This window comes from Gracilinanus agilis, chromosome 1 (assembly GCF_016433145.1).
Source record: "Gracilinanus agilis isolate LMUSP501 chromosome 1, AgileGrace, whole genome shotgun sequence".
Taxonomy (NCBI): Eukaryota; Metazoa; Chordata; class Mammalia; order Didelphimorphia; family Didelphidae; genus Gracilinanus; species Gracilinanus agilis.
In genome coordinates this window covers 201589467-201608640 of record NC_058130.1, presented here as the reverse complement: position 1 = coordinate 201608640, position 19174 = coordinate 201589467, and the positions used below count along the sequence as shown (strand labels likewise).

The 19174-nt window shown below is 41.5% G+C and overlaps 1 protein-coding gene across 1 annotated transcript in view; it reads right to left on the bottom strand.

Moving 5' to 3' along the window:
* Positions 1 to 4270, bottom strand: part of PRSS36 (serine protease 36) — a 17529-nt gene extending 13259 nt beyond the window's left edge. The window contains exons 1-5 of the mRNA XM_044678634.1: positions 4237 to 4270; positions 3886 to 3921; positions 3313 to 3478; positions 1349 to 1629; positions 110 to 279 (exon numbers count right to left, since the gene is read on the bottom strand). Of these exons, the coding sequence (XP_044534569.1) occupies positions 110 to 279; positions 1349 to 1629; positions 3313 to 3478; positions 3886 to 3921; positions 4237 to 4270 (687 nt within the window). The remainder of the gene's footprint in view (positions 1 to 109; positions 280 to 1348; positions 1630 to 3312; positions 3479 to 3885; positions 3922 to 4236) is intronic.
* Between the last annotated feature and the right edge of the window lie 14904 nt (positions 4271 to 19174).

The following is a 19174-nucleotide window of genomic DNA, read 5'->3' as shown; positions in this document are numbered from 1 at the left end:
TGTGTGTGTGTGTGTGTGTGTGTGTGTGTGTGTGTGTGTGTGTGTGTAGGGTAGCTAAAGAAGCATGGGGAAGCCAGATCAGGATAGAATGGAGATGTTCCCCTCTCACCTGGCAGGTATCCTTCCCACCTCCAAGGGAGCCTGCACACATCATCCCATAATCAAGGTCCAAAGTTAAGTTGTGTTCAATTGGACTGTGGTCAAACAGACACTGGCAGGCCTTCTCTCCAAAAATCTTTAGTTCTACCTGCTGGAGGGTCCTGGGGGGTCTGAGAGTTACTGTGGAGAAAGGAATCATTCTCAGGATGGGGAGGATAGGATTGGTGGCAGAGGGATTTGGGGATGGGGTGGGTGAAAAGGCTGGTCTGGAGGGGAAAAGACTGAGGAAAGAGGAAAAAGAAGTGTCCTTGCTCTTCTCTTTCCCTTGGACGTCTCTGCTCCTAGGATTTCCATTATCCTCTCTAGATAAATCATTCCCAAATCCATCTTAGAGTCACTCCCAAGTTTCTCTGTAGCTCCCAACATTTAAAGGACATTTCCACTGAAATGTCCCACTTTGCATTTTATTTTATTCATTTTTTTTAAACTTTACCTGTGTATTGATTCCAAGGCAGAAGAACATTAAGCCCTAAGCAATGGGATTAAGTGATTTACCCAAAGTCACACAACAAATAAAGTGTCCTGAGGTAAGATTGGAACCCAGGACACCTCCATCTCTGGGTCTGGATCTCAGCCCACTGTGCCCCTCCCCCCTTAACTTCTAAAATGAGGACAATGCCTGTATCACCTGCCTCAGAGTTGGATATATATAATTATATATATATATATATATAATTATATATATATAATTCCCCCCCCTTCATCCTTTACCTTCAGTCCTTGAAATCAAGTGAAGAAAAGGCTAGGGAATTGGCATTTTAAGTGATTTTCCCAGGGAGGGTCACACAGCTAGATTTCAACTCAAGATCACCCTGCCTCTTATCCACGGAACCAAAGGAACTGTTTTACCTTCCTGGACAGCTAGCTCCCGGGTCCCTTCAGCCTTTCCTTTCTCTGGGATAGTTTCATCTTTAATATTCAATCTGTCACAACCAATCACTCTAATCAATCACTAAATGCTAATGCTAAAATAACTAATCTATTCATTCCCTCCCACTTCCAACACTACCCCCACTTCATGCTCCTGTCCTGTCTTGCTTGCTTTTTTTTTTTAAATCGCCCTGGGTGGATGGAGTGCTCCACCCGGCGACGGGAGGTCCTGCCTTCAGATTTGGCTCCGACACCGGCTCTTAGTCGGGCGGAGCTGCGACTGCGCAGAGCTGCGGAGCCGCAGAGCGGATCACCTTACCTTTTTTTTCTGTGGGGGTTCCCCAGCCCGTGGCCCAGCAGGAGGCTCCGTGGGGGAAGTGGTGAGTGGCCTGGGGCAGGCAGACAGGCTGCACTAGGTCGCTGAAGTTGGCGGGCTCAGAGAGCCGCATCAGAGCTATGTCTGCTAATAACGTGAGTCGGGAAAAGTCCTCGTGAATCAGGATCTCGGACACGTTCTTCACGTTTCTGATGGATCCAGGCATCTCATGGTGGGTGCCCAGAGACACCTTGTACGCCTCCGGGGGCTCCACAGTACTGTTCCTGGGGGGAGGAAGGGACGCTGGGGCCTGGCTGCAGAGCCGGGCCTCTCCTCACTCACACACCCACTCCTGGCCCTCCCTGCCAGGGGTGGCCCACCACCACGCGGGGCGGGGGGGGGGGCGCGAAGTGGAGCTCATGGAAGGGGCTGTCCCTGATAATAGGGATGAGGAGAGAAAAAGTTCCTTTTTAAAGATTTTTAAATGTATCGTTTAAGGACTGACCCCGTTTTACCTCACAATGAGGGACTTTTTTTTTTTTTTTTAAAGAAACCGGAGGGGCAGCTAGGGGGCGCAGTGGACCCAACACCAGGCCGGGGCTGGTGGCGTGGGGGGGCGAAGCTGGATTCAAATGTGGCCTTAAGATATTTCCAACTAATGGCTAAGAGGGGCTAAGAGGGATTGAGGGAGAGGGAAAGAACGTGTAATATGAAACTAGGAGAAATTATTCAAAATAAAAAATAATTTCAAAAAAAAAGAAACAAAGTCACTTGATCCTTTAAAAGTTGTTTTTGGTTTTAACATTTTTCAAAAACCTTTAACTTCAGCCCTAGAATCCTACTGAGTATTGGTTCCAAGAGAGAAGAATGGTAAGGGGTAGGTGAAGGGAGTAACATGACTTGCCCAGGGTCACACAGAGCTGGGAAGCATCTGAGCCCCAATTACAACTCAGGTCCTACGCCTACTCTAGGTTTGACTCAATTAGCTGCCAGGAGAGAAAGGGTTAAAAAAAGGAAACTGAGGCTTAGGGAGCTATCACATCAAAAAGCTGTGTCACTATCCAGACTGAATTACTGGTGAACTCAGGGAGGGGAAGGAGGGAGACAACATGCATCATATAACTTTGGAAAACTTATGTAGAAATTAAATAAAGGTAAATATAAATTATAAATATATTTTTAAAAAGATTTAACTAAAAAACTAAAAAAAAAAAAAAAAAAAAGACTGTCACTAGGGCAGGGAGGTGGCTCAGTGGATAAGAAGAGCCCTGGAGATCAAAGTCCTGGGTCTCCTTAAAAACTTAAAAAAAAAAAAAAACTTAAAAACTCCACTGCCTAGCCCTTACCCTTTCTGCCTTAGAATCAATTTGCACTATTGATTCTGAGACAAAAAGGGTTTTTAAAGTGTAATATAAAGGCTACCCATCTCCTGGGTTCAAATCTGGCCTCAGACACTTCCTAACTGTGTAACCCTGGCAAGTCACTTAAACCCCACTGCCTTAAAACCAATAAGTAATATTGATTCTAAGACAGAATTTATGGATTTTTAAAAAAAAACAAACCTTTTCACTTATCCTGATGTTTGGCCCCTCTTTCCAGATAAATGAGGATTACCATTTATCTTGGGCAAATTGCCACTCCTCAGACCTCCTCCCAGGTGTTGTCATCTACAGAATGGGGGGGGATGTAGTTCTCTAAAACTTTTAAAGGTTCTCTCTCTTATGTTGGAAAAGAGAAATGGGTGAGAACATTGGGGAAGGGAGGAGGAACATGGGCTATTTAAGTCTAAGCCTGGCCAGGGCAGATATGACTCAGTGTCACCAGAAGACTAAGGAGCAGGTAAAGGACATGAATTTGGGGGGAAATTCAGGAGTGCTCAAGCTGAGTTGTATACGGGGTGGGGACCCTTTAGAGCTGAGCTGGGGTCTGGGGCAAAGGACAGGAAGGGTGCAAATCCCCATACGTACAATACCACACAGTGGGCTGCAGTCAGGACCCAGTACTCGGAGATGAGGGAGCCACCACAAAGGAACATCCCCCACCAGTACAAGCCAACTTGCCACGGCCAGTCTCCCTCCAAGGCATCAGAACCACCCACGATTCGGCTCTGCGGCCGCTGGGGTCGACCACACTCTGTGGAGGGGAAACTCAAGACTCATCTCCCCCATCCTCAGTTCCCAGAACCCACCATTCTGCCCCCTGACCTACAGTCTCTCTGTAAATCTCTATGAGACCCTTGGCAGAACAGGAATCCCTCACCCACCCCCAACCTCTGCCAGAGCATTCTCAGGACTCCCCCTGCTCAGGCCATCCTCTCCTTTTCTTTTCTCCTTTATCTGGTTTTTGGAAACATTCTATGGGACCTTTCTATGAGAAAGTCACAAAAAGAAGACTCCAATTCCTACTGCAGTTCAGAGGGCACCTGTCCCCCTCCAAGGAAGTTTCCCTTCCCCACCAAGACCCCCAGTCTCCAACCTCTGACCCCTCCTCCCTTCCAGACTCTTTGGAATATCCTGTTATCTGCCAGACCCTCCTCTTACCTGATTCTTCTGTTTTTCCAGGGGCATTTTGGGACGCTGAGGAGAGACGGGTAAATGAAATAATCTGGGTTAACGAAGTTTGTCTCCTTTCCAGTAGTTGCCCTTCCTCTTTCCTTATCTCATTTTCAGCTCTAAAGTTTAAGGTTCAAATCCTCTCCAGGACTTAAAGAATAGCTATTCCATCTCCTAGGTATTCTGGTCCTCAAGCATCTCCTCTCCCTCCTGGAACCCCTACACATTTCTTGATCTCTCAAGTCTGCTTATCCCTTCCTGGAACCCAGGTCATTTGTGCAGGATTATCCTGTCCCATACGGTTACTGGCCCCCACCTTCCCCAACACTAGTTAGTTACCCAAAAGCAGAAGAACAAGCAGAATTCGGGACATGGTGCTGCAGAGCCTGGGAAGGATCCCAGAGCTCAGAGGGACAGGGACAGGGACCTCTACCCTCTGAAGAGACTCGGCCCTGGGCAGCTGCTGGCCCTGTAACTGCCCCACCCTCCCTGGCTTTATCTCATCCCAGAGAATTGGAAAGGTCCTGAGGCTGGAGGTGGGAAGTTTTGGGTGCCCCACCCCAAGGCCGGATGCATCTCAAAGGGAAGGGTGGGGTGAATAAGGTCAGCCCACCAAGGTCACAATAGCTCTAAGGCAGGACATCTGCTTTCTGAAGATGGGGGTGGGTACCACCAGGCAGGCTGGACCAAATCTAGGAAATAAGAATTTCTGGGCCTGGGCCACTGAGTTCCAAGAAAAAGTGGCTTTTGGGGGAACCCTAGAGAACTGGGAAATGAGAATCCTAGATTCTTTGTGAGTCTAAAGGGGGAAAGATTACCCCCTGCTTGGGGTCCCCATGGGAATTGGGGTGAAAAAGGAGGGGGGCTCTTCATTGATGTGACTCACCTCTGCTCTGGGTGGGGTTGGATGGCCAAATGGACTCTGGGGTTTTTTTTTCTCACACAGCTCCAGTTACCCATGCTGCCAGCCAGCCCCAGAGAAAAGAGCCCAGTGAATTTGATCCAATCCCAAACAATGTGATCACAGATCCCATGTCCCAGAGCAGCCAGGCAGGACGCCTGCACTCCAGGAGGGGAGAGGACTGGGCTGGGGTCCAAGGCCTAGCTTCTACCAAGATTCCCTAAGCCTTCTCATTCTCCCCTCTGTGCCTCATGCCCCAGAACTCACTTTCCTTATCAATTGCTGGCTTGGAATCCTAATGTCAAGAGCTAGAAGGGCCCTCAGAGATTGTCTGGTTCAATCCCCTCCTTTTACACTGAAGGAAATAGAGGCTTGATGAGGGCCTCCTGTGACTTGTTTGAGGTCAGGAGGCTGATAATTCTCATTTTTATCTGCCCTATGCAAGACATAGTTCTGATCTTAGCATCACTCTCTCCCAACAGAAACACTGAGGGAAGAGACTTCCCTCAGGGGCAGCTGGGTAGCTCAGTGGATTGAGAGTCAGGCCTAGAGACTGGAGGTCCTAGGTTCAAATCTGACCTCAGACACTTCCCAGCTGTGTGACTCTGGGCAAGTCACTTGACCCCCATTGCCCACCCTTACCACTCTTCCACCAAGGAGCCAATACACAGAAGTTAAGGGTTTAAAAATGTAAAATTAAAAAAAAAAAAAAAGAGAGAGAGACTTAAGATCAAACCAGAGTAGAAAAGTATGAACCTGGGGGCAGCTGGCTGGCTCAGTGGACTGAGAACCAGGCCTAGAACTAGGAGGTCCTAGGTTCAAATTTGACCTCAAAACCTTCCCAGCTGTGTGACCCTGGGCAAGTCCCTTAACCCCTATTGCCTAGCTCTTACCACTCTTCTGCTTTGGAGCCAATACACAGTATTGATTCTAAGACAGAAGGTAAGGGTTGAAAAAAAAAAGTATGAACCTACCATGTTCTTATGAGCTGAGATGGGTACAAAAATAGAATACAATGTGATATAGCTTGGAAGGAAGAATGGAAATCCAGCTTCCCTAATTCATCCCTCCTGTTTAAGGCCAACAGAAGATATATCTCCACTCACTCTGAGTCACTATGTCTAGTTGGTCCCCTTGATCATCACCAATGGATTACCACCAATAGTCAGGAACTCAGCAAAGTCTTCCCTTATCTCTCAGCTTGGTTCCAAACTTCCCAACCTTGTCTGCCTACTACAACATACCCCACTAGAGCAAACCCATGTAAGCCCTTATCTCAATTCAGATTGAACTTCCCAGTCTTTTCCTGCTGGCAGCAACCCAAGCTTCTGTGGTTTTTTACCTCAGAGGGATTTTCACAAAGAAGATGGTCAGCCAAAGGACATCCTGAGAAGTCAGAAGGAATGTTCTTTAGAGACTTCATATTGGCTAGCATCCACATTGGCTGGGACTCCTTCTTGCTTGCCAGGCTATGTGTGTGGGAAGAAGGAGAGGATCAAGGAGATGAGAAACCTAGAACCAGACTTGAAATATTGACAGTCCAAAAGGAGAGCCATGGAGATTGGGTGCAGAGTGAGCTGTGCTAATAAGCTATGGGCACAAGTGAGACAGAAAAGAACTATCTGACTGACTGAAGAAGATTCAATGAGACTCATGAACTTAATCCATAGTGCTTTTCTCCCTCCCTTCATTTCTGAAATGGGGAAGTTGGTCTCTGTATATAATTCTGACCTCCCACATGCTATTTCCTTTCTGTTCCAGTGGGAAGAGTGGAAGACAGAAAAATTATTGTCTCTTTTTGATGGTAATCAAAGCAGCTGGCATTTGGGAAATTTATCCCTTTAACTTATTCTCATTTCTGTGCTATTAAAACACACACACACACACACACACACACACACACACACACACACACACACACACACACACACACGATGATACCCATCTAACCTGAGATTGTCTGACTCTGAATGTTAGGGATAGGAAAGAAAAAGAAGCCAAACCCAATAGAGAGACTTTTTCTCCCCCAACACAGCCTGGGTGAGAGCAGAACTGGTGGGAAAGAAAATAATTTGCTGTTGTCAAAAGTGGATTATACAACTGAATATTTTTTGCTATATTTGCTGTTATTATATTTCTTTTTTTGGTGACACCAAATTACTGATGCCACTTTCAGTATCTCCCTACCCCTATAGCACTTTACATTTTGCAAAAACTCTCAGGTCTTTGAATAGTTGTCAGAAACTCATTCCCCTCTTTATCCAGTCCAATAAGGTACCTTTTAGGAGTTTTAACAAATGTTAATTAATTAACTGACTGATAAAAAGATACTGTATTGTTTTATGCCAGTGTGAATAGTTGTGCTAAAGGTGTTTGTAACAGTTTGAGCTCCTTTTCTTTTCCTAAAAACATATTTCAACATATTTCTTCCATATTAACTGCTTTTTGTTAAGCCTGTCTATCCCCTACCTAATCTGACCCAACCTGGCTCTGGAGGAAAGACCGAAAGAATATATTATATGCAGACATTTCTCCACATCTGAATTTATAAGTACCTGGAGATATAAATGTTATCTGTAGAACTTGTAGAATTGTGAGATACACCCTTGTCCATCACCATCTACTCATCTGTATCCTATGCTGGCTTATTTGTGCAGTGGCTAGCCAGGTCCATGAAAATTATTATAACATTGTCAATTATCGTGTGTGTGTGTGTGTGTGTGTGTGTGTGTGTGTGTGTGTGTGTGTGTGTGTACTAAGATCATCCAAACATACCCTGGATCATTTGTTTTGAAGGAAAGACAGGTTTTGTTTTTTTAACTCTGACCTTCTGTGGAATCAATTCTAAGGCAAAAGAGTGTCAGGGCTAGGCAGTTGGACTTGACAACCTTCAAGAAACTCTCAGACTGACCCTGGTCCCAGACTGAACCATCAAACACTCACAGAGCACCCTGGATAGGAGTCACAGATGTAGTCTAAAGTGCCCTTTTTGTCTTCTTAGTCTCTCTTAATTGTATTTAGGCTGTTCCCAAGTACCCTAGCATGGGGCTACAACCTTTTCCCCAAGCCCCTTGGTAACCAGTCAGTTGTTTCTCTTTGGTCATACTCTTTAAGGTATAAATACAACCCCAAGGTGTTTAGTTCAATGGAAATTACAATTCTTGGTGTTTTTCCTAGAAATTGAATTCCCAGTGTCTCCTAGCTGGGTGCCAGTCTGGTGGCCCATAAGAGCATTGTCTCCCTTGCCCTCATTAAAACCTGTTGTTTTGTAACTGCTTTGATGGTTCTGGTTTATTTTTGGTTTGTTTTGATTTGTTTTTTCAGATTGACAAGAGTTAAGGGACTTGCCCAGAGTCACAGTTAGGAAGTGTCTGAGCCAAATTTGAACTCTGGTCCTCTTGTCTCTAGGCCTAGTGCCCTTCCCACTCCATCCACTAAAGAAAATCCTCAAGAATCCTTGAGCTAGATCAAAATTTTCAGTGTGCAGACAGAAGGAAGCTTGGAGGCTATTGAAACTTCTTGAACCCTTTTTGGTCTTGAGGTTCCTTGACTTGCCCAACTGAGGAAGCACACAATCTTGTTATGGGCCCCTGTTTCTCATAGGACCTTTCCCTCTCAATACATTGCCCCCATTCCCACCCCAGCTTTAGATTGATAACCTTTAAATTCATGTAAGATGGGGAAGGTGACATCCTTTCACTTTACAAAACAGTTTGATTCCTTCCCAGTTTCCTTCAAATAGGGAGATTGTTCTAGTATATTTAAAAGAATATTCTATTTGTATATATTTGGCCTACACATTTTTTTAAAAAGAACTTTTACCTTAGAATCAGTACTGTATATTGGTTCTAAGGCAGAAGAGAGGTAAGGGCTAGGCAATGGGGGTTAAGTGATTTGCCCAGGGTCATACAGCTAAGAAGTATCTGGCCAGATTTGAACCCAAGACCTGTCTCTATCCACTGAGTCACCAACATAGTTTTATTTTTATTTTTACTTTTTTATTTTTATTTTTATTTTAAACCCTTAACTTCTGTGTATTGACTTATAGGTGGAAGAGTGGTAAGGGTAGGCAATGGGGGTCAAGTGACTTGCCCAGGGTCACACAGCTGGGAAGTGTCTGAGGCTGGATTTGAACCTAGGACCTCCAGTCTCTAGGCCTGACTCTCAATCCACTGAGCTACCCAGCTGCCCCCCCCAACATAGTTTTAAAGATGTCTTTCCTAATACTTCTAGGTAGCTTCCCTTCATTGCTCCATCACATTGGGACCACTCTCAATCTTGAAAATACTTTTTTCCCATTTTTTTCTTTCTTCCCCTTTCTTCTCTCCTCTCTACTCCCCCAGTTAACTTCTATTTTACATTTTGCTATTCCTCCGAATGGTTCTAACTGTCCCAGAAATCTTACTTGTACTTTTAAGCTCTTCAGTCTTTTTGTATAGACTATCTAGCAGATTCTTCATTTCCTTCTATTTACATTGTGCCTTCAGTACCCAGTTATTGGCATGTTTGTCTCCCTCTTTGGAATGGAAGCTCCTTAAGGGCAGGGACCACATTTCTTACTTTTCTTTGTATCTCTAGCACTTAGCACAGTACTTGTCACATTGCTGTCATTATCCTTTAGTCATTTTTTCTGTTGTGTCTGACTCTTTATGATCCTATTTAGGATTTTTTGGGTAGATATACTAGCTAATGTTTTCAAGTTTGGATTTGAACTCAGGTCCTCCTGACTCTAGGTCCAATGCACTATCTACTGCAGCACCTAGCTGCCCATTTGTCACATAATAGGTATTTAATAAATGCTTGTTGACTGGCTAGCTGATTAGTAAAGGTTTGTTGGGGACAACGAGGTGGCTCACTGAAGAGAGAGTCAAATCTGGAGACAAGAGGACTTGGATTCAAATTTGACCTCAGATATGGCTTAGCTGTATGACCCTGGATAAGTCACTTAAACCTCATTGCCTAACCCTTACAGAACCTCTTCCTTGGAACCAATTCTTACTATGGATTCTAAGACAGAAGGTAAGGGGTTTTTGTTTGTTTGTTTTAAGTAAACTGAAATAAAGGTTTGTTGGTTTTGGGCTTTCTCTCCCTTAATGACAGAATTTAAATAAAACAGACTTCCCCAACCTACTCCATCTCTCTTCCTCTCCCCAAACAAAAGCCTTTTCCTAATTACCTTAAGATACCAGAAAGAACCACCATGCCCTCATTCAAGGGAGCCAAAGCCTAGGACCCAGCAAAGCTACAGTGAACAGACTGCCATGCATTTGGCAAATAGAGAGACAATAAGGATAAAATATCAAAGGCATGAAGGTTGAACAATAGGTCAGGATGGCTGGGAACTAGAGCAAGAGGGAGCTGGCTGTCAGGTCCAATCTGGAGGGTGCTTTCTCTCCCTCATCCAGTTTCTTTCACCATTCATATCCTTAAAAAAAAAAAAATTCCCCCTTTATTTATTTAATCAATATTGTATATTGGTTCCAAAGCAGAAGAGGGGTAGGGGCTAGGCAATGGGGATTAAGGCTCAGGGGCACACAGCTAGGAAATGTCTGAGGTTAAATTTGAACCCAGGACCTTCCACTGCTAGGCCTGGCTCACAATCCATTGAGCTACCAGCCACCCCCCAAAATTTCCCCTTTAAAAAAAAATTACCCCTTTCTCTCTTTTCTCTAATTCACACTTTTCCTCCTTTTTCACTTCCTTTAATTCAGGTTTTTTTCCCTTCCTTTTTCCCTTTTTCACACCTTAATTTGCCCTACATCCTTTAATTTATAACCAGAGTACAGATATCCTCTGACTTATTTCCTGTATGTCATGATAATCCTTACAATTGGCTGCTGAGCCAGTACTCCATAGCTATAGTAAAAGGCAATCCCTAACCTTCAGCCCCTCTTTTTTCTGGGGGCCTTGAAGTGTAAAGAAGACTCTGAGCTCAGGAAGATCTGGGGGTACCTCAACACACACACACACACACACACATACATACACACACACACCCCAGCCCTTAAGCAGGTAGCCTAGTCAAGCTTGTGCCTGAGTGAGTTTGCCTTCTGTCTATGTCTTCTTTCTTTCTTTTTAAAAGTTTTATTTTGTTAGTTACATCAAAATTCCCAGATCTCTCTCTCCTTCCCTCCTTGCCCTAGAGAAGCCATCAGTTCATACACAGAAATGTATATATAAACCATGTCTTTCTTGTTTCTATTTATTAGTTCTTTCTCTGGAGGTGAACATTCACAAGTTATTCTTCAAACATTTATTCTGTCGTTGTATGTAATGTTCTTTTGATTCTCTTCATTACAGAATTTCACATAGGTCTTCCCATGTTTTCCCAAAATTAGCCTGTTTATCTTTTTTTTTTCATATAGTGCAGTAGTATTCCATCACAATTTCATGCCACAACTTATTTAGCCATTCCCTGATTGATGGGCATCCCCTCCATTTCCAGTTCTTTGTCCTCACAAAGAGAGCTGCTATAAAAAACTTAGAACATATAGCTTTTTTTTTCTTTTTAACCTGATCATTTTGGGAAATAGTCCTGATAGATAGTGGCATTGCTGGGTCTAAGGGTATACACAGTTTTACAACTCTGGGTGTCATTCCAAATTGGGTCTTCTTTCTTTCCTTACAAGCCTTTGAGGGCTCTCAAAGGGAGCTGACGCTCTCATTTCTGCACACCTGAACAGAGGTGTATTAACTACTGGGGCAGAGACCCACTGTCTGAAAGAGAGAGAGACAGGGAGAAAACGAGACAGACAGAGAGGCAGAGAGAAAGAGACAAGAGAAAAAGCTAGAGAGAGTCAGAGAAAGAGAGGAGACACAGAGACAGAGACAGGGAGAAAAAGAGACAGAGAGAAAGAGAGAGATGTAGAGAGACAAAGAGAGAGAGAAGAGAGACAGAGAGAGAGTCAGCTGGAGAAAGAAGCATGGGGAGAAAAGGTCTATTTTGCATCCATTTGGACTCAGCTGAGGTGAAATTTAAACTTGCCAATAAGTGTGCCTATGAAATTTGGATATAGCATAACCTCTCTACTAACTGCAATAATTTCACTCTTATTTCTGAGCTTTCCCATTCCTGTGTGGTGCATGTTTGTGCTCAGGGCAACTTGTTTCTTCTCCCTAGAGACTAGACTAGACTAGAGCCCAAAGATAAAATACTTACTCAGGAATCTGAGGTGGGAGTAGGATAAAGAGCTCCAAAGATGCTAGCTCTCCTTTTTAGGAGATAGACAATTCCAGCACTAACCTTAAGGAGAGATAAAGGTTTGGAATGGGTGAGAGTCAACAACCCCAGAGGCATCAACCGATCCCTGCCCAAGATAGATGTGGGAGGGATCTCCTATATATTTTTTAATCTTTATCTTCTGTTTTAGATAGACACAGTGGATAGAAAATCAGGCCTGGACTCAAGAGGACTTAGGTTCAAATGAGGCCTTAAATACTCCCTAATTGTGTGACCCTGAGAAAGTCACTTAACTCCAATTTTCTAGCCCTTGTTGCTGTTCTCCCTTAGAATCAATGTTTAGTATTGACTGCAAGAAAAAATATGAGTTAAAAAAAAAAAGAAGGGCAAGGGCTAGACAGATGGGATTAAGTGACTTGCTAAGAAGTATCTGAGGTGAGACTTCATCCATTTTTTGAGAAACTAGTTGAAAGTCCTGCAGATATTTTTTTTTCTCTTCTCTTTTAATCATTCTCTCCTTTTTTAGATTTATACCTTTTAAAACTTCCCTTTCTCCTTTGAGACATAGAATAATGCTATATAATTCTTTAGCAACTTATATATTTTAAAATATAACTTTAGGGGCAGCTGGAGTGGATTGAGAGTCAGGCCTAGAGACTGGAGGTCCTAGGTTCAAATCCAGCCTCAGACACTTCCCAGCTGTGTGACTCTGGGCAAGTCACTTGACCCCCATTGCCCACCCTTACCACTCTTCCACCTAGGAGCCAATACACAGAAGTTAAGAGTTTTAAAAAAAAATTTAAAATAAAATAAAACTCTAAAGATATTTTAAAAGTAATTATCTTTATTCAAAAAGCTTTTATTAAACATCTGTTATATGTCAGGTCTTGTGTTGGATAAATGAAATCTAATGAACACTTCATTAAGGAACTGCCTGGTATTATGGTCATTTGTCAGATGTGGGAACTGAATAATCTCAGAGAGTTTAAATAATTTTTCCAAAGTTTCTGAGACAGACTCCAAATCTTTAAGATCTAGTCAAGAGGTTCAACTAGCTGGCTCAGTGGATAGAGAACCAAGTTTAGAGCTAGAGATCCTTGGTTCAAATTTGGCTTTAGACACCTTTGTGACCCTGGGCAAGTCACTCTCCATTGCCTAGCCCTTACCTCTCTTCTGTCTTGAAACTTAGTATTGATTCTAGAAGGTAAGGGTTTTTCTAGTAAAGAGCTCTTTCTACAACACAATTTTTCCCCTTTCTTTTCTTTTTAAAATAACCTTTACTCTAAGACAGAAGGCAAGAACTAAGCAAAAAAGGGTTAAGTGACTTGTCCAGGGTCACAACAGCTAGGAGGTATCTGAAGCCACATTTGAACCCAGGACCTCCCATCTCCAGACCTGAATCTATTCACTGTACCACTTAGCTCTGTCTCTACTACCATATTTTTAACTTTGAAAATAAAATGTAAGCAGAATTTTAAATCAAGGAATGTATTTATCACTGGCATAATCTATACCAAATTAATTATTGCCTCTGGAAGGGATGGGGGAGCGAGGGAGAGAATCAGAATCATAAAATGTCAGGAAACAATTGTCTAAAACTGTTTTGACATATAACTGGAATAAATAAATGAGAAATGTGCTTATCATTATGAGGGACGTTGATGGAGAGGTATGGTGGGGAACCCTTTGTTCAGTTTCATGAACAGTTTTTTTCAACCAACAGAATTGCTCACCTATTTCCAGAAGAACATACTGCTTGGAGAGGAAAACCACTGAGTTCTTCATACAATACAGATCTGATGGGAGTGGAATTGTTTTTCAGGAGCCCCAAAGGGTATCCGTATTCTGGACCTAAATGTGAGATGAAGGATCCTATGGAAAGGCTTGGGATGCACTAGAAAGTACAAGGCTTGCCATGATGGCAACTCCAAAAATAGTTCCCTTCTGAAGGGAGATAAGGCGTTAGATGGTATTTTTTGAAATTCTGTGTCTGTTTAGGTGCTTCTGGAGTCTTTAGCATCTGATGCTTGTTTTGTAGGGTAAAATAAAAGCTGTCTTTCCTAGTTATATGCATTGGTTATTTCCAGTGTCTGAATGGGAATGGATACTGATACTTTTGTGGGAAAAACTATACATGAGACAAATGTAAGATTTTTTTGTTAAGATATTTTATATTATCTTTTTACATGTAATTACAAATTTCCACACAAGTTCTCCAACATAATATGATTCATATTATCTCCCTCTCTTCTTTTCCTTCCCCCTCCCAGAGCTAGCAAGCAATTTGATCTGGGTTATACATGTATTATCACGCAAAACATTTCCATATTGTTCATTTTTGTAAATGAACCAAAACCCCAAATAAAAAAAATAAAATAAATATGAATTATTGTATGTTTTAATCTACATTCTAACTCCCTACTGTTCTTTCTCTGGAGGTGGCTAGCATTCTTTGTCACAAGTCCCTCAGGCTTATCCTGGATTATTGTCCTGTTAAGAGTGGCCAAGTCCTCAGGTGATCATCCCACAATATTGCTGTTACTGTTCTCCAGGTGCTGCTTATTTCACTCTGTGTCAGTTCATTTGGTCTTTCCATGTAAGATATATATGTTTATAACCCATCTTAGAATCAATATTATGTTTTGATTCCAAGGCAGAAGAGTGATAAGAGCTAGGCAATGGGGGTTAAGTGACTTGCCAAGAAATGTCTGTGGGGGGCAGCTGGGTAGCTCAGTGGATTGAGAGCCAGGCCTAGAGACGGGAGGTCCCAGGTTCAAATGTGGCCTCAAACACTTCCCAGCTGTGTGACCCTGGGCAAGTCACTCGACCCCCATTGCCTAGCCCTTACCACTCTTCTGCCTTGGAACCAATACTGTGTATTGGCTCCAAGACAGAAGGTAAGGGTTTAAAAAAAAAAAAAGAAAAGAAAAGAAATGTCTGTGATCAAATTTGAACTCTGGACTTCCAGTCTGGGCCTGGTTCTCAATCTACAGGGCCTCCTAGCTCCCCCTCATGTAAGTTATATTAAAAAAAAATTTATTCTGAATATAACAATCAAATACACAATAGAAAAGAAAGTATTATATACAAAACTTCAAATCTCTACTATATATAGCTTGCTTTTCTTTTAAAATGTAATATAGACATAAAACAATATATTTGTATTTTATATATATTATATAAAACAATTGTATTTATATAATATATTCACATAAAATTAATGTAAACCATATTTATATTAAATATGTATATAATATAAAGATATATAAATTAATACATCAACACATAACTTTCAAGCAATCCCATTTGTCTACATCAAATTCTTTCTGATCTATTTTTATTGTAAATTCTTCAATGGCTTTTTCTCTTTTTCTTCCTTTTGTCTATCTTATACTCCTCCCTCCCCCTATACTTTCCTCCAAATTGAAACAAAATTAAATAAAAATAAGACCCTTGCAAAAACATGCATAGTCAAGTCAAACAAATCCTAAGGCAAAGATTTTGGTAGGGCTTAACCTTAAGTTAGTTAAAACATATCTATGGCCTATATTAGAAGGACAACCCAAAGAGCTTATCCATCACTATGCATCTGGGAAGGTAGCAACAAAGGGAAGATAAATTAGGCCCAGCTGAGGAGAGGGAATATCCACTGGATTGCCTTCAGGAAATTTAAAAATTCCTTTATAATTTAAATACTTTGTGTGATTCTAGAGTTGACAAACATGAATATTTCCATATACAAAGAGAGAAAAAAAGATTAGGTATTGTCTCTTTCAGAGGTGAAGAATTTGGTTGCTGAGAGAGGCAAAAGAACTTTCATATATAACAAACTGATAAAATCTGTTTCAAGAAATAGATTTTCTTTTTCTTTATGGTCTTTCTGGCCTATGGTACTTATGATAAGTCAGGGACCAGTTACATCAAAAGACTCAAAAGTTTTTAGCAGGAGGACACAGTCTTCCAATGCAAGGAGGCACAGTTTTCCCATTTACCCAAGGATGTTAGCCCTTAGTTCAGATCTATCCTCTTCCTACTCTACCTAATTTCAATCCTAGCCTTCATCTTCATTCCCTTATTTGTAATATTCTTCTCTTTTTTTTAACACCTATTCCATTTTAAGTTTTCAAATATTTATTTTAAATTTAAACATAAAAAAGGAACATTTTTATGTATACAGAACACACAAACATTCTATCAAATTGAATCTCCATTTGTATTGCTTGCTTTAAAATTTTTTTTCTACCTCTTAAAACATCATCCTGTTTTTCTGTGCTTCTTTCTCAACTTGTATTCTATTCTGTGCATTAAAAAAATTTTAATAGCTTTTTCCTGATACAACTTTTATCATTTCTAATAGCACAGTAATATTCCATTACATTTATAAGCCACAATTTTTTCATCCATTTCCCAATTACTTAAGAGGCAATCCAAACTAATTCTTAAATTTATTATAATTCTTCCCCCACCTCCCACACTTTAATTCTCCCTTTGCTTTGTTTGTGACTATTCCCTCCCCAATATTTCTCTTTTTAAGCTATCCCCGGGCCTCCCCCTGCTTGTATCCTTGCTGAATTTGAAATTATTTCTAGTACCATTTTTGCATGTGGGGGGAAGGATCACACCTTAAGTATTTTGCATAAAAGAAAGAAGCTGCTAAGCGTCTAGTTTTGAGAGGCTGGAGCCAGCATGGTGCCAAAGGTGGTTCCCTGAGCTCTGATAGAGAAATGAAATATGGAGGAGAATCCTTGTGTCTGTGAACATTGAGGAGAGGAACACTCAGGTGTGGGAAAAAGTCTAATCCCTGCCTTATTTGAGTAGCTCTTTCTCTGCCCATTCTAAATCAATGATTTTATCCCTATGCTCACTTCCAAGCAGTTTTATCTAATTTAATATGATTCCAGAGAGGAACTGATCTTTCTTTTGTATTAAAAGACATTAATATATATATTTGTTCAGTTAAGGATAATCAACCAGTCCTAATACATAAGTAGGAGAATTAGATTCTTCTTTATGTTGTGGGGGGCTTGAGATAGACCCCTGGGGTTCAGGGAGGGTACCCTTTGCAAGAATGCAAGACTCTGAAACTTAGCTTAAAAATAAAAAGAGAAATGTATCAATTTAGAAGGTAATGTTGAATCCAGTCAGGAGGACAGCATAGGTGGACAATATAGATGACCCCCAGAGGTCTGGGGTGTTTATCTTCTTTCCAACAGTGAAGACGTGAGTATGCGCTCAGGCATGGAGTGGGGTGGTGGTCATCTGACTAAGGTCTGCCTGAAGACATAGTGGGTGACCCACATAGTTCAGGGGCCAGAGAGATGTCCTAGATACAACCTGATGGTATCAAAGCATCACCTGAAGGTGTATCTATCTCTATGTCCATCTCAAAACCTAAAGGATTAAAGGACTATTCAAGGAGGGGGAATCCTCTCAGGGTCTTATCAGGAGTCACAAGGACAAGGATGTTAGGGATCAAAGGAATTTTCCCAGCTAACAGTTTGGCCTAAAATACTTCTACAATTTGGGGGTTCAATGCCCTGTGCCATTTACATTAGATTTGAAACTTAGAAATTCTTTTTTATATTAGACTTTAAATTTGTCAGAATATGTAGTTAACTGACCGCAAAAATGTGACCTGATGAGTCCACACCTGTGGCCTGATGAGTAAAGGTCAGCTTGGGCAAGACCTCCGTCCTAGGCTTAACCATGCAAGCCCAAATGACAGGGAATAGCCCCCTGGTTGTGATTTCCTGAGCCCTTTGGCCCTTTGGCCCTTTGTCTTTTGGGTGTGGGAGTGGGGAGTAGCTCTTCCATTATCCTGACTGACTGGGATTTGAGGGGTTATAAACCTTATCCTCCGGAGCAAGGAGGGAATCTCTGATGGGGGGGGGGGGGAAGGGTTGAGATCTTATTTGGTTTTTTGAGTTTTTTTAATTCATTCATTTAATTAATTTATTTAGAATATTTTTACATGGTTACGTGATTCATAGTCTTTCCCTCCTCTGAGATCTTATTTGTTGAAGTAGGCCAGGTCCTTTCAATAAACAGATATTGTCTCAGGGATCTCTGCTCAGTTTTATTGCAGATTGCACAAATTTTGAATGTTAAGACTAGATGAGAAAAGTCCCAAGAAAAAGTTAACTCTTTCCCAAATCCTCCTGATGTCTGTTTATCCATTGACAACAAAATTTGCTGTTCTGTTACCTACGTTTTCAGTAAAATTAATTTTGTTTCAACTGTAGAGGCCAAAGATTAACTAGAGATAGATCTAAATATAAGCCTGGGCAGAAAGCTCCATGTCTGTTTAAGTGTTAGGAATTTTGTGAATTATTAGAAATGGTGACTGAACTCTAGATTGTTTCATTGAAAACAGACTTTCAAATGCTGAAAAAAAGGGGTGATGTAAGGAAGGGCATTATCTAGGCTTAAAATGAGCTAATTATGTTTTTTGTTAACATATGCTTTATTTTAACTTAAACTTTATTTGAAATTTAACATGAAAAAGGCTGTTATTTGGCTTAAATTATTTCATGGTTAAAATAATTGAAGTTTTAAAAATCCAGATGAAATGCAAATTTACTTTTAAACAGTTGATGTCTTTTTTTTTTTTTTTTAACCCTTACCTTCTGTCTTAGACTCAGTACTGTATATTGGTTCTAAGGCAGAAAAGCAGGAAGGGCTAGGCAATGGGGGTTAAGTGACTTGCCCCGGGGTCACACAGCTGGGACATGTCTGAGGCCAGATTTGAAACTAGGACCTCCCATCTCTAGACCTAGCTCTCAATCCGTTGAGCCACTTAACTGCCCCCAAACATTTATTGTCTCAACAGCTTAATATTCTCCAATGATAGGCTCTTAGAAATATTTAATTTCTCAATTATCTGAGCATTCACTATCTTTTCTACATATTCAATAATTACAATTTTTTTTAACATTTATTAATATTCATTTTTAACATGGTTACATGATTCATGCTCCCCTTTCCCCTTCAACCCCCCCCGCGCCCCCCCACCCTTGGCCGATGCGCGTTTCCACTAGTTTTGTCATGTGTCCTTGAACAAGACCAATTTCCAAATTGTTGGTAGTTGCATTGGTGTGGTAGTTTCGAGTCTACACCCTCAGTCATGTCCACCCTGACCCATGCGTTCAAGCAGTTGTTTTTCTTATATGTTTCCTCTTCTGCAGTCCTTCCTCTGA